This window comes from Camelus bactrianus, chromosome 3 (genome assembly GCF_048773025.1).
Source record: "Camelus bactrianus isolate YW-2024 breed Bactrian camel chromosome 3, ASM4877302v1, whole genome shotgun sequence".
Classification (NCBI taxonomy): Eukaryota; Metazoa; Chordata; class Mammalia; order Artiodactyla; family Camelidae; genus Camelus; species Camelus bactrianus.
The window spans coordinates 37,615,631-37,628,587 of NC_133541.1; the positions used below are offsets into that span (position 1 = coordinate 37,615,631).

The 12,957-nt window shown below is 35.6% G+C and overlaps 1 protein-coding gene across 3 annotated transcripts in view; it reads right to left on the reverse strand.

The window, feature by feature from the left end:
• PLPP1 (phospholipid phosphatase 1) overlaps nt 1-12,957 on the reverse strand; it is a 91,720-nt gene that overhangs the window by 58,818 nt on the left and 19,945 nt on the right. The window contains exons 2-3 of one of the 3 annotated variants that reach the window (XM_074358301.1): nt 6,360-6,502; nt 995-1,149 (exon numbers count right to left, since the gene is read on the reverse strand). The exons of 1 other annotated variant lie outside the window; for it this stretch is intronic. In XM_074358301.1, the coding sequence (XP_074214402.1) occupies nt 995-1,149; nt 6,360-6,381 (177 nt within the window). In that variant the 5' untranslated portion in view covers nt 6,382-6,502. The remainder of the gene's footprint in view (nt 1-994; nt 1,150-6,359; nt 6,503-12,957) is intronic. One more of the 3 variants, XM_074358286.1, reaches the window with a different exon arrangement.

The following is a 12,957-nucleotide window of genomic DNA, read 5'->3' on the forward strand; positions in this document are numbered from 1 at the left end:
TAGCCAAAGGGGCAGAATGGACTCAGAGATGAAATGAAAAACCAAAGAATTAGGTTATTATTATTAGAAAATTCGGGGGCAACAGAGGGAAAGAAAAGCCAGCCCATCATCTTATTGCAGAAATAAGGCTGTAGAGTTTGCTAAAGCAATAACATTTTTAAGTCAACTATCTGAGGAAGGCAACTGACAAGAGATAGGTGGTCAAAAGAGAAATATGGCATGACCTGCTGGACTCCCAAAACACTCAAGGAGATAAATCTTTACTTTTTCCTTCTCATTTATTTTCATCTCACATAAAGAGATACAGGCCAAGGTGCAGGAGTCACAGCCAAGGATAAAGAAAGTAAGAACAAATCTGAAGTGCCAATCTTAAGCTAGTTTGTGAAACTTAACCTCAGAAGGAAAGTTTCCAGTTATCTAAAGTAATGAAACCCAGTATTAACCTATAAACTGATGAACTTTCTTAAGGACAGTAAAACTTAAAAAACAGTGATATATCTTTGATGTATTCTGAGGATTTTCTTTTGCATATGTATTTATATTCTTTCTGATGAGCTCTTTTCTCAAATTTAATAAATAAATCTATCTCCTTTTTCATGACCTCAATTTCGACTTAAATTGGTATAAAACAGGCATAATCTTAGTTTCAGCTCTGCCATAAAATGGCTCACAAGGCTTGAGCAAGTATCTGAGCCTACATTTCTTCACTTCTATACCAAAAAGTGTTGATCCAAATGACTCAAATGAACTCTTCATTCTAAAATAATCATTCTATAATTCTTTATGATGTCATCAAGTTGGTTTAGGTAATATCTCCTTTTAATTGGAGAAACACTGCCCTGGTTTGAAATAGTGGGTATATTCTTCAAGCAATTATTCACCACGTCAACACTGGTGAAGATAGTACTATGGAACTACCCCCACCCCAATTTGATCACTTCATACAACCTCCAGCACAACAAACCCATCACTACCTACTTATTAATTTACTTACAGAGGAAATGGGTAAACCAAGCCCCACTATGGTGAGGACAGTGGATGTGACGGTACTGTCATGGTACGGATACTGGATGCTGTTGTCTTTACAGAAAAAGCCTCTCTGAAATGGATATATTTGGCCCAAATTTAGAACAGCCATAGGCATGGAAGCTGTTAGGGAAGGGAAAAAAAGACACAAATGGTTAAATTCAATTCACTTCATTAGGAAGTAAGGTCTACTGAATGGGATATAAATCTTAACCATATTTTGCCCTTTTTGAAAAAGGATTACACTCCATAATAATATCCAAGAGTAAAGACTGAGGAAACCATGCAGCATTAGCTTGTCCATATCAGCCCCAACTCTATCAAGTTTAAATTCTCTTACTTGCGTTGACCTCTGATTTTAGAAACAATCAATAAAAGAAACCCCAGGAAGAGAGCAAAATTGGTCCATGAAAAGATAAAGGTGAGAAAACAGGAAGGTTTTATATTTTACATTTTGCAACTAAATCATTTTTAATTGATTGCTTGATATAATAAATTATGTTTAAGAAAAAAAGCAAAACTCAGTAAATACATTTAATAATCAATAAAACATCAGAATAGCCAAATGTAGTCAAGGAGGGGAAAGATAAAAAAATTTTGTTTCATATTAAAATTTAAATTAATAGGGCTAGAAAAAATAGAAACCTTAAGTATACCTGACAATTAAAACAGAAACAAGTCCTTTGTTTTCCAAAGATAAACTAAAAGTGGTTTTCATTAGCCCAGGAAAGGCTCCAGAAGCACTTTAACAAGTTGTACAGGAATAATGTCCTTTTGAAATTGCTTACCCAAGTAAAATGAAAGACCAAAGAGAAGTAACTTAAATAAGTAGCTTTTTAGTATGTTCAAATTTACCACACCTTCAGGCTTCATTTTATCAGTCAAGCATCTACTTACTAGATGCTTGAAACTAGGCTATGCCATACCCAGAGGAGACAATTAGTGTAAAATAGACACTCGGCTCAAGAGCCTAAACTGTACATGAAGAAACAGAATGCATACTCCAGAAATAGTTTTAAAAGTAATACTTAGATTTGTGAGGGGTGATGAAATTTTTCTTTATCTTGATTGTGATGGTAATTCCACAACTCTAAGCATTTGTCAAAACTCATAGAATGTACAAAAACAAAAAAAAAGTAAATTTTACTGTATGTAAATTTTAAAAGGAATACCATAAAAGAGAGAAAATGTGAGTAATTTCTAAAATGATATAAAAAGTCCTACAGGAATTCAGAGGTCAACGTGAACTAAAGTAGTTAGAAAAGACTATTAAAGAAAAGGCAACTAAGCTGAACTTGAAACAGCAGGTCAATCATAGGCAGTAGGGAAGGGTTCAAAGAAAGCATTTAGTGGGAGAGGGATGCAAGGGCAGCATGAGGTCCCAACAAGAGCACAGAGAGAATGAGCAAAGACTTTTCATGGGACATAACATTTTATAGCCAACAGGTACTGCGTGCTCACACATGCTGGGCACCAGGCTACACAGATTAATGCAATCCTTACTTCAACCCTGTGAAGTAGACACTTCCCCCTTTTTTTAAATAAAATTATTATGAGGTTTAGGGAAATGCAGAACCTTGCTGGAATTAGTAAGTAATGGAACCAGGATTACAACACAGGCTATCTGCTCCTACTGTCAGTATATATATATGGAGCTTTCCATAGAGGCAAGTGATTGGCTAAATTAACAGGTTGGAATTGTGATAAGGAAGATGATTTGGATGGGGAGGGTGTCCTCTGAAAAAGTTTGTTCAGTATAAAATACATGTTATGTTCATAATAAAAACTCAACATTAGTGAAACAAAATCTTCTTTACTGCAATTACTCTCATTCTGTGATTGTGTGAGATTATGTGATTTTTTTTAATAGTAGAAAGAGAGCTTTGGGAATTTGTGTTTAACTAAAAGAATTATGAATACTGGCCTAAGAAAGGATTTGTCCTGTAGGAAATAAAATATCACTGTTCTCTTTTGCTCAATGTTACTGACAGGGTAAAATAAGTGATTTTAAAAATTAACTTTTAAAAAAAGTTACAAAGGGGAACATTTAATACAGCTTTGAAATAATCCAGTAATTAAGTGATAAGTAGTGTGTTGATGGTGAAAATAGAAAAGGATACATGAAAGAGTGTTTTGAATATAGAAATGACTCAACTTGATGACTGATCACAATTGCTGAGGCAGGCCTAAAGATGACACTTGAGGGCTTTGGAGTAGGGAGAATGATGGTCCCACTGATAAAAATGTTAAGTTGGGATGAGGAGCTGGTTTATGTGGAAAAAAATTAGTTTAGAGTTAAGAATACTGCCTTTGGGGTGATCTGGGACCTTCTTAAATGCTCAGCCTCATCTTTCACTCTTCCCTATGCAGACCTTAGGGCTCCAATTACACTGAACTATTTGCTGTTGCCTGAATATACTATGTTTTCAAAACCATAGGTAGCTACATATATGTTCAGCCTTCTGTTGGGGATACATGCCCTCTTGTTTCCCATTCAAGTCCAAGCCAGGCACTCCCTACTTATCTGTCCCAAACTCTTATGTTGAAGTTCTAACCCCCCAATTTTACTATAATTGGAGATAGGACTTTTAGGAGGTAACTAAGCTAAATGAGTCATAAAGGTAGGGTCCTAATCCAATAAGACTGGCGGCCTTATAAAAAGAGGAAGAGAGATCTCTTTCCTCATGCATGCAACCAAGGAACGGCCATGTGAGGATACAGCAAGAAGGTGGCCATCTGCAAGCCAAGAAGTGAGCCCTCACTAAAACCTGACCATCCTTGCACCCTGATGTCAGAATACCAGCCTCCAGAACTCTAAGAAAATAAAGTTCTGTTGTTTAAGCCACCTAGTTTATGGTATTTAGTTATGGCAGCCCAAGCCGACTAAGACATACATATACAAACACACAGAGGCATAGCCATCCCCCTAGAGTAAACAGACACTTCTACTGTAAAAAGCAATGAAATAATCTCAATCTACTACAGAAAGTATTTTCAGTGGTAATTTTTTAGTAGTAAGAGAGAGTTCTGGGTCAAAGTTAATGTTACAGGAAGATTCTTCTCAAAATAAACCTTTTCACAGGACAGGTATATTCATTCCTTAATATATGAAGGATACATATATATTTAACCCTTATCATAATTCCAGGATATTTTTCTCTTAATTGAAATTCCCTTCTTAAGAGAAATCACTTTTTAAAAGTTCAATCTTTTGTTAGCTACTACAGGTCTGCTCTTAGTGCAATTCTTCTAAGATATATTGAGGAAGATAGATAAATATCTGGAGATACACATAATAAACATTTCCTATATTTTTCCCCAATTAAGTAATAACTGAATTATCTCCCATTTTGTATATAGTACATACTTCCTTAAAGACAGGCTGTTACAGTAGATTCCAATGGAATATATCTATAATGCATTTTAAAGAGAGCCAATGTTAATTTCTAATATATAAAAGCAAGTGTAAAGGAAAACAAGTTCTAAGTTTACATTTTGAAAAGAACGAAATATAAATCTAGATGTTATTTAAGTGACTATACTGACTTCAGTACCCACTAGCTTCCCCTATTTCCTCAATTTCAGACATCTAAATAAAGATTATGCTATACTACAGGAAAATTCAAGTGTCCATCCTCTTGAAAATCTCCTCTCCTTATTCACTCAGACATTTCAATTCCTATTACCTGGCAGCCATGGTGCCAGGAAAGGAAAAAGAAAAAAAAAAAAAAAGACAGACTAAAAGAAGGAAGGAATAAAAAAAGACCTCATCAAAAAAGTTTTAACAGAAGAGAGAGATACCTGCTACAGGAAAATAACACAGCTGTAACTGCAAGCAGGACTGAGCTTAGAGGACTTGGACAATGTAGCAGTCAAGATCCCAGCAGGAAACAGCACCCTCAAACTGGGGAACTTAAGAAGAGCTTTAAAAGGGGCTATTTACAAGATATAGAAGGTGTGGGCAGAGTCAAGAGATAGTACAACCTCCTGAAGCTATGACTACTCCTAGGCCTAAAAGGTTCAAAGAGCTATGACTTCTGGGAGAGCCAACATGACAGGATTTGGAAAGAGGAAGCCAGGAGACTAAACACAGCAATCCCACCCTCCTCCTGCCCATTGTTCAAATCCATCTAGAAGCCAAAGGGCAAAGTGAGCCTCCTAATACTGAGGGTAAGGTAGACAATGATGAGAACAGGTCTGCACGGGGAAACAAGCTATCCAGAACCAGGAGGCAGAAGGTAAGACCAGTCAGGGTCTCAGCAAGGAACAGACAGTAAGTAAAACTGGATAACTCAGGGGAGTTTAATAAAGAAACTATCTACAGAATCTATATTGAGATTATATATTAAGAAGTTTTAACTTTATTCTGTGGGTAACAAGAGACACACAACCCAATCTGTGCTTTAATGGGGCAAAAGACTCTCAGAAGAACTGTATAAAGGAAAAAGCAGTGTAAAGTTAGAACAGAGGGTTAAGTACAGAGGCAAGAAATACTAGTGTATATGAGAGATGTTGAGGGAAAGAAAGAAAGAAAGAAAGAAAGAAAGAAAGAAAGAAAGAAAGAAAGAAAGAAAGAAAGAAAGAAAGAAAGAAAGAAAGAAAGAAAGGAAGGAAGGAAGGAAGGAAGGAAGGAAGGAAGGAAGGAAGGAAGGAAGAAAGGAAGGAAGAAAGGAAGGAAGAAAGGAAGGAAGAAAGGAAGGAAGAAAGGAAGGAAGAAAGGAAGAAAGAAACAGGAAAAGGAGAGAGCTCTAAGACTGTTTAGATGTTTCCTTTAGAACTTAAAACTATGGACCATGTCTCTGTATATGTATATATGGATGTATGTCTCTCTCTCTCCTAAATACACACACACACACACACACACACACACCCCTATCTTCAGCCTTTCGTATCCCTGCAAAATATATTTTCCAGTTTTCCTTTTCCCTGAGTAGATTATTATCTGATAGGCTTCCCTCCATAATCCTGCTTACAGTAAGCACTTCAAGGAATATATGTTGAATGAATAAATGACTAACGAATAGACAAGCAAGCAAAAGCCTCTGAGGCACATAAACAATAATTTTGTATAACCATAACCTTAGGTCCTAAAAAGTTTTAAGTTATTTTTCTCTCCACAAGACCCAAGTTAAAACAAATAAGCCAAGAAAAGAACAAACAAACAAACAAACAAAACTGATTAACAATCGTAAGTCCAAGGACATGCTAGGGAAGCACTTCCAATTCTGTATTCTAACAATTATTTTTCAAGCTTGTTTTCCACTGGGAAACATAATCCATAATTCACAAACTCCTGTAATCTTGAAGGCAATTTTTGTACAGTCCAGCATTACCTCCAAGCAAAGCTTCAGACATGGCTATTGCAGAAGCACTTCTCTCAGCAGCACCCCTTACTCTTTCCTCAATGAAAAAAGAAGTCGGGGCCCCAATTCAATCCTCTTTACTGATCCACCCAAAACAGAGGTCCACAAATTCCCTGCAGGAAAGCAGAAGGATCAGATTTCCAAATGAAATGATGAAGAACATAAAGCAATAATACTTTACAACAGGATTTTATAAGTAATTATCAGCTGTAGATCCATCTTTTCCTAATCTCTTCTCTAGAACTTCTAGAAACAATCAGATCTGAAATCTTATCACAAAGCACACAATTACATATCCTGCTCCATAGGAGAAGTGTTGAATTTCCAATCTCAGTATCCATTCTATACATCTTCAAATTTAGCAAAGGACTTTGTTCCAAGATTCCCATGTAAAACGTTTGCACATACTGTATTTTACAGTCACACTATACTGTGCACTCTCAGTAAAAAGGATAAATCACAATCTGGTCTCTTACTCACTAGTAAAAAATACTTGCTTTTGCCAGAAGCGCCTAAAATAATTGGGGCAGCATAGCTTACAAGACTCTTAAATAGCAACCATGCTAGTCTTGTAGCAATTTATAAACCTGAATCACAAAACACAAATATTATTAAGAGAAAGGTTTGTGTTATAGCGGAGGGAAAAAAAACAGTTAATCACCTTCCATGGCCTTTCTCATATATGTCCAAGAAGAATGGAAACTAACATGTATTGAGCACATATTATAGGTCACCATTATGCTAAAGCAGCTGCACTACGCTACAACTGTATATTATCTTCATATAAAATATACTTATGCTTTAGATGTCCTACCATAAAATCTGGAAGTAATTTAAACCTAATCAGTAGTATGAGTATGGATCATATACAAAGAAATATGTATATGTATATATTGCTTAGTAGGCAAATTAATCTGTAAAAACATTATATTTAATATAATTTAATTTATGTAAAACAAATTACTTATGTCTAAATATACATTGGAAAGCCTAGAAGAATATATAACCAACTTTTAAGTAGCCATCTCCAGACAGTATTAATACAAATCAGGTAGAAAACTCACTTTTTACTGTAAATACCCCCATGTTTGAATATTTCATAATAAAACAAAAGATCCCAATCATTAATTTTGAATTTTAAACAACACTTTATCACAATGAAAACTTTTTCATTTTGTTTCCTAAAATTAAGTTGTACATGCAACTTTACTGAAAAAGTCCTATCTATGGCAAAGAGATTGTCTGAAATCGGGGCAAAGGAAAAAGCCTATTTTTCTATTCTCTTTAAAACAACAAAAAAGTGACAAATTGTCCCTTAGCTTTCATGACTGACTGAAAGGTTCTCAGAGAAACAGGATTATAGTGAAATAATTACTTTGGAGGTTGTCCTCTCTTGCAACTTTTGAGAGCTATGATGATCTATCGCATACGAAGTAGATAAATCATAGTAAGTCTAGTATGTCCTAAAAATGTACAAGACAAAGGTAATTTTCTCACTTTAGAAACTTCGTTATAACATGTTAGACCTTTCAAGAACATGCTTCTCTTACAGGCAGTAGAAATAATCAAGTGGGTCATCAGTTTAGTAGAGGTAGTTGAATACAAACCATAAAGAATACACTTATTTTAGTCACCACTTCTTGAAAAATCTTATAAAATAATGGCACTCAGGCAGATCATTCTAAAAGTGTATCTGTTTTTTTAATTATATAATAAGCAAAGGAATATTACTCTAGTGAGTCTTTCAAGTTTTTTATTTTAAAAAACTCATTACATATTAATATAAACCAGCATTAGTCTGATGGAGGAAAGAGGAAAGAAAATAAACAATTTCACTTAGGGCAGTGTCCAATAAAATCTTCTGTGATGACAAAAATGTCCAATACAATGTGCTGTCCAATACAGTAGCCACTAGCCACACAAGGCTAATGAGCACTTGATACATGGCTGGTGAGAATGAAGGACTGATTTTTTAATTTCACTTTAATTAATTTCATCTGAAATAGCTACATATAACTGGAGGCTTTCATGACAGGTCATGCAGATTTAGGGGGTTAAAAATAAACTAAGGTTGAGAGCCATCAAATTTTATTAACACTTAATACTCAGCAAAACTAATTTTGAGTCTCTAACTTCAGAGGAAATAATTACGAAGTACTTGAATAAACATAGACTTCACATAGATTTTACTGTGAGCCAGTGCTCAGAATAAAATTCCCCCACATGAATACTTTTGACTTGCTTCTTTTAAAGAACCTATCCCTGCTTCATCCCTCAAATTTCAGAATCCTGAGCTAGCTTCTCTCTCCCGGCAACTAGCCTTCCTACAAGGGGAAATAAAGTGGCTGGTCAAGTGTGTCTGAGGTACTCTCCAACCCCTCCACCAACCTCAGATTCTCCCACTCTTCTGTCCTTGGATAAGTCTCTTAATCTCTAACCCAGCAGAGAGCCTTCTTGCCTATGTCTGCCCATAGCTCACCTTTACAGTACCCCATATCTTCATAGCAGCAACCAACTGCTTCCTCCTACTCCCAGAATTATTCCTTCCTTGAGTGGAAGCCAAGAACACTTGGCTTAGGTGTAACTGACTATACTTCAATTTAATTCATTCATTCATTCATTCATTCCTTCAAAAAATAATAATCAAAGGCATTTAAGGTGTTGTCATTCATTACAAGTAGCACAATATCTATGCTTATAAAGTATCATGTAGTTTTAAGTTTTACTTCAGTAAAAGCTAAATTCTGTTCTTAGTACATTGCCTCGTCATCTGCTTCTAACCCGAGGAATTGTAAGGAACACTCAATCTCTCTTAAGTGGGTAGTAGTCATTACTGTAACAGGAAAAAACAGAATTCTTTCCTGGTAAGCTTCTCAAGTTATCCCACATGATGAAGTCTCTAAAGAAGCAGTTCTTAACTTCTTGGGATTCACAGACTCCTTTAAGATTCTAATGAAACTATGGACCCTCTCCTCAAAAACATTATGAATATTTGCCATATAGTTTCAGAACTTGCACATATATACACTCAAAAAAAAGGTCATCTATGGATACTTCTGTTATAAAGGCATAAGAAATATAGTAAAAATGATTCAAATCCCAAATCCCACAGACCTAAGTGATCAGTAGACTAGTACCTCAAAGAAGCTAGAATTAATTCAACTTGATAGTCCTACATCCTCCTTTACTTCTCCTTCCTCCTTCACCTCCTCCCAGTTTTACCCCTTTCCCATCATCCCTCTTTGCTCTTTATACATCACCTCCTTATTTGGCTATATTACAGAAATAAAGTGACTTGTAGTATTATTTGTGCTTTTTACAATGTCGTTTCCTGTTTTAATTTCAAAAGTCAAAGTTTATTTCTTTAAAGAGAAGTAAAAACATTGTTGAATACTTACTGTTTGCCAGGTATTTGCCTATATTCTATCTCTAACAATTCTATGAAGGGGAAAGAAAAGAAAATCCCCCAAAATTTGCATATTTGAAAACTTAAAAGTCACTAAGTCATAGAAGAGTCAAAATGTAAATCACAAAATCATTGGATATGAATAGAAATATGACAAACAAAAATTTAAAGTATACAGTTAACATTCTACACATGAAAATGTAGAGCCTTAAGTTTGTATATTAGAAATTTATGAAACAAACATTCAACACAACAACTTATTTTTGTAAAGTTCAAGAAAGTAAATGGAATGAATATAGGACAGAAATTAATGAAATAGAAAACAAAGGAAAAATCAGATCAATAAAACCACATGAGTTTTTATAGGATAATGAAATAATGTCTTGCTAAAGTTTAAGAAAAAAAAGAAAAACACAAATACAGCAAATTATTAAAAATTTTAAAAGGTACTAACTATATCTCTGGGCTAAATTTTATTAGAAACTCACAGATGTTAAGCAACTCACCCAAGAGTACACGGCTCTTGGGGGTGTACTAGGGCAGATAACCATGTTACACAACTGGTAAGGAGGGAAGCCAAGACTTTAACAAAAAGTTCCTCTTCTTTTCACAACATACCACCTCTCTTTTAGGAAAGGAGACTAACCGCCAGGGTCTCAGTTTCCTTATCCACAAATGAGAAAGAGGAATGACATTATCTTTAGGTCCCTTTTCAGTCCATAATTCTACGACCCTAAGCTGGTCTGTATACAGACCGCTGATTTTCTTCTGTTTGTTAGATTGGGGTGAAGGGGCAGTTGCTTTGTGTGACCTAGAAAACATCTTAATCTACTATACTCGGGTTGATTAAGCCAGCCTAATGTGAAAGTACACTTTGCTGCAACCTATGGAAGAGAAGTCAGAAACCTCAGCAAAAATTACAAGAAAAACAAACAGTGAGGGAACTGCTTCTAGGAGCTGATGTTTTACCAAAAAGGTAATGGATAAAACCCATATGTAAGAAATATTCTCCCTTCCAAAAAAAAAAATCAAGCATATATAAATGTAACCATGTTTGTTCATTTCTCTACATGTATATTTGGGTCTAATAAGTAAGTCTAGTTACTTTTGTGAAATTTGCTTCTACAAACCCTTTCATTGTCTCCTTTTAGCAGTCTAAGGTTAAAAGTAAATAAAATTTTTTTGGCTCTTTACTACTTTGTGTTACCTGAGCAGTTTTTAGAAAGTTCTATTCATTCCAAATTTAAGGAATGTTCTTTATTTGGTGTCCAATTCAGTTTGAACAAAATACATTTTGGGGAGGAAAACATGCAATATTTTTCTTGCTTTCTTTGGAAACAGGTGTTGCAAATTCTTTCCAGAATCACATGAGAAATCTTCCTACTAATTGACAGGAGTTGTGTATTATTTCTGAACAGAAAGGGTTTCCTTCTCTTCCTTTATAAAGGATCACTAGATGTCCAAAAGTAAAGAAGTCATTCAAAATTTTACCAACAAGCGAAATTAATAAATTTGCCAAGTAAGATAGTTTCCTCTATAGTTCAAATGCAGAGACTCCTTCCTGATTCTTATCCCTGAACATTTGGCACACAGCTAGACTTTCATATCTGGCACTCAAAAGAGAATGCAGAGTAAAGATGAATATCTGAAATTGCAATTATAAAAGGGATAGCTGAAGCCATGAGATTTTATTAAAAGATCGTTTAGAGGAAGTGGCAATAGCCATAATCTTAGAAAGAAAACAGAAAGTCAATATAGCCAACTAATAAGGAATTAAATACCAGATAACTAGGATGCAGAACATGAAAGAAGTGTCAGGGAAAATGAGGGGGCACTTTTCAAAAATGTTACTAATAGTTTTTATTTAACTCCCACCACATATCCTGACAGTATGCTAGGTGCCCTTCAACACCTTTAAAAGGTAAATATTATTACATCATTCTCAAGATGAAGAAAACTGCCCAAGGCAACTTAGGTTGCAGAATTAGGATTCAAACCTAGGTCAATGAGGCCATGAGCCCTCTGGGTTCAGAGGTTCTAATAACAGATACCCACTTGCAAAGAAGCTGAGTAGAAAAAGAACAGGCAAGAGGTCACTGATGAACCCTGACAGAAGGACTGAAGTATTCTGAGTGAGAACACAAAGACTGAAAAGAATTAGGAAATGAGAGTAAGTGGGTAGAAAATGTTTAAATGCCTTCTGATAAAAAGGAAGGAAGGGGAGAACTTGGTCTATACCTTGAAGGCAAATAGGGCAAAAGAAGGTTAACAATTTTTTTTGGTCTTTATAGTGCAAAAGATGTGATAGTGAGCTGCTGTGGTGAAATGCAGGTGGTGAGATAGGAGGACTTGAGAATGAGGATGAATGGACGGAACTGAATCCATGGGAGATGAGAGGAAGTGTAAACATATACAGATGACCAAGACCATCAACTCACCAAGAGCATTAAAAAACAAACAAACAAAAACCTTCCTATCTGATTTGTATTACCATGTAGTCAGGTCTAGGTAGGTAATGCTCTAGGGAGGCAACATCCAATTATTAGTATCGATTGGCTTCACCCTTTTTCCCTCCCACATTCCCCTTGGCCATTTGGCCCTGATGGAAACTGTGGAAAAAGTGAAGAAAGAAGGCTAAAACACAGTTTGAGCACCTCTATGTGTCTGGCACCACACAGAACATTTAACAATAATTTTCATTTAATCCTCACAAAACTAGAACACAAGCTCTAAGAAGGCACAAATATTTTTTTCGTTCTCTGATATATCCCAACCACCTAAGGCAATGCTTAGAACAAGGCAGGTCCTCAACAAATATTTGATGAATGAACAAGGAGTCATCTTAGTATTATTATCCCCATTTTAAAGATGAGAGGATGACTCAGAGAGGGTAAGTAACTTAAGTCATACATATAAAAAGGGTGAAATTAAAAATATTTAACAACTAGCACTGCACCAGCACAGGCCACTCAGAACAGATGCCAGCTGGTGCTAGAGAAGCTGGGTTCTGCTTCAACCTTTTGGCTGTGGGATCTTGGGGAAAGTCCACACGAGGGTTGTGGGCAGGGGAAAGGAAGACTCAGGTGTATATTGCCTATCAGCCTTGGTAGTAAGTGATACATCCAGGTTTCAAACATGCACTTATCTGACTCTAAAGTCTTC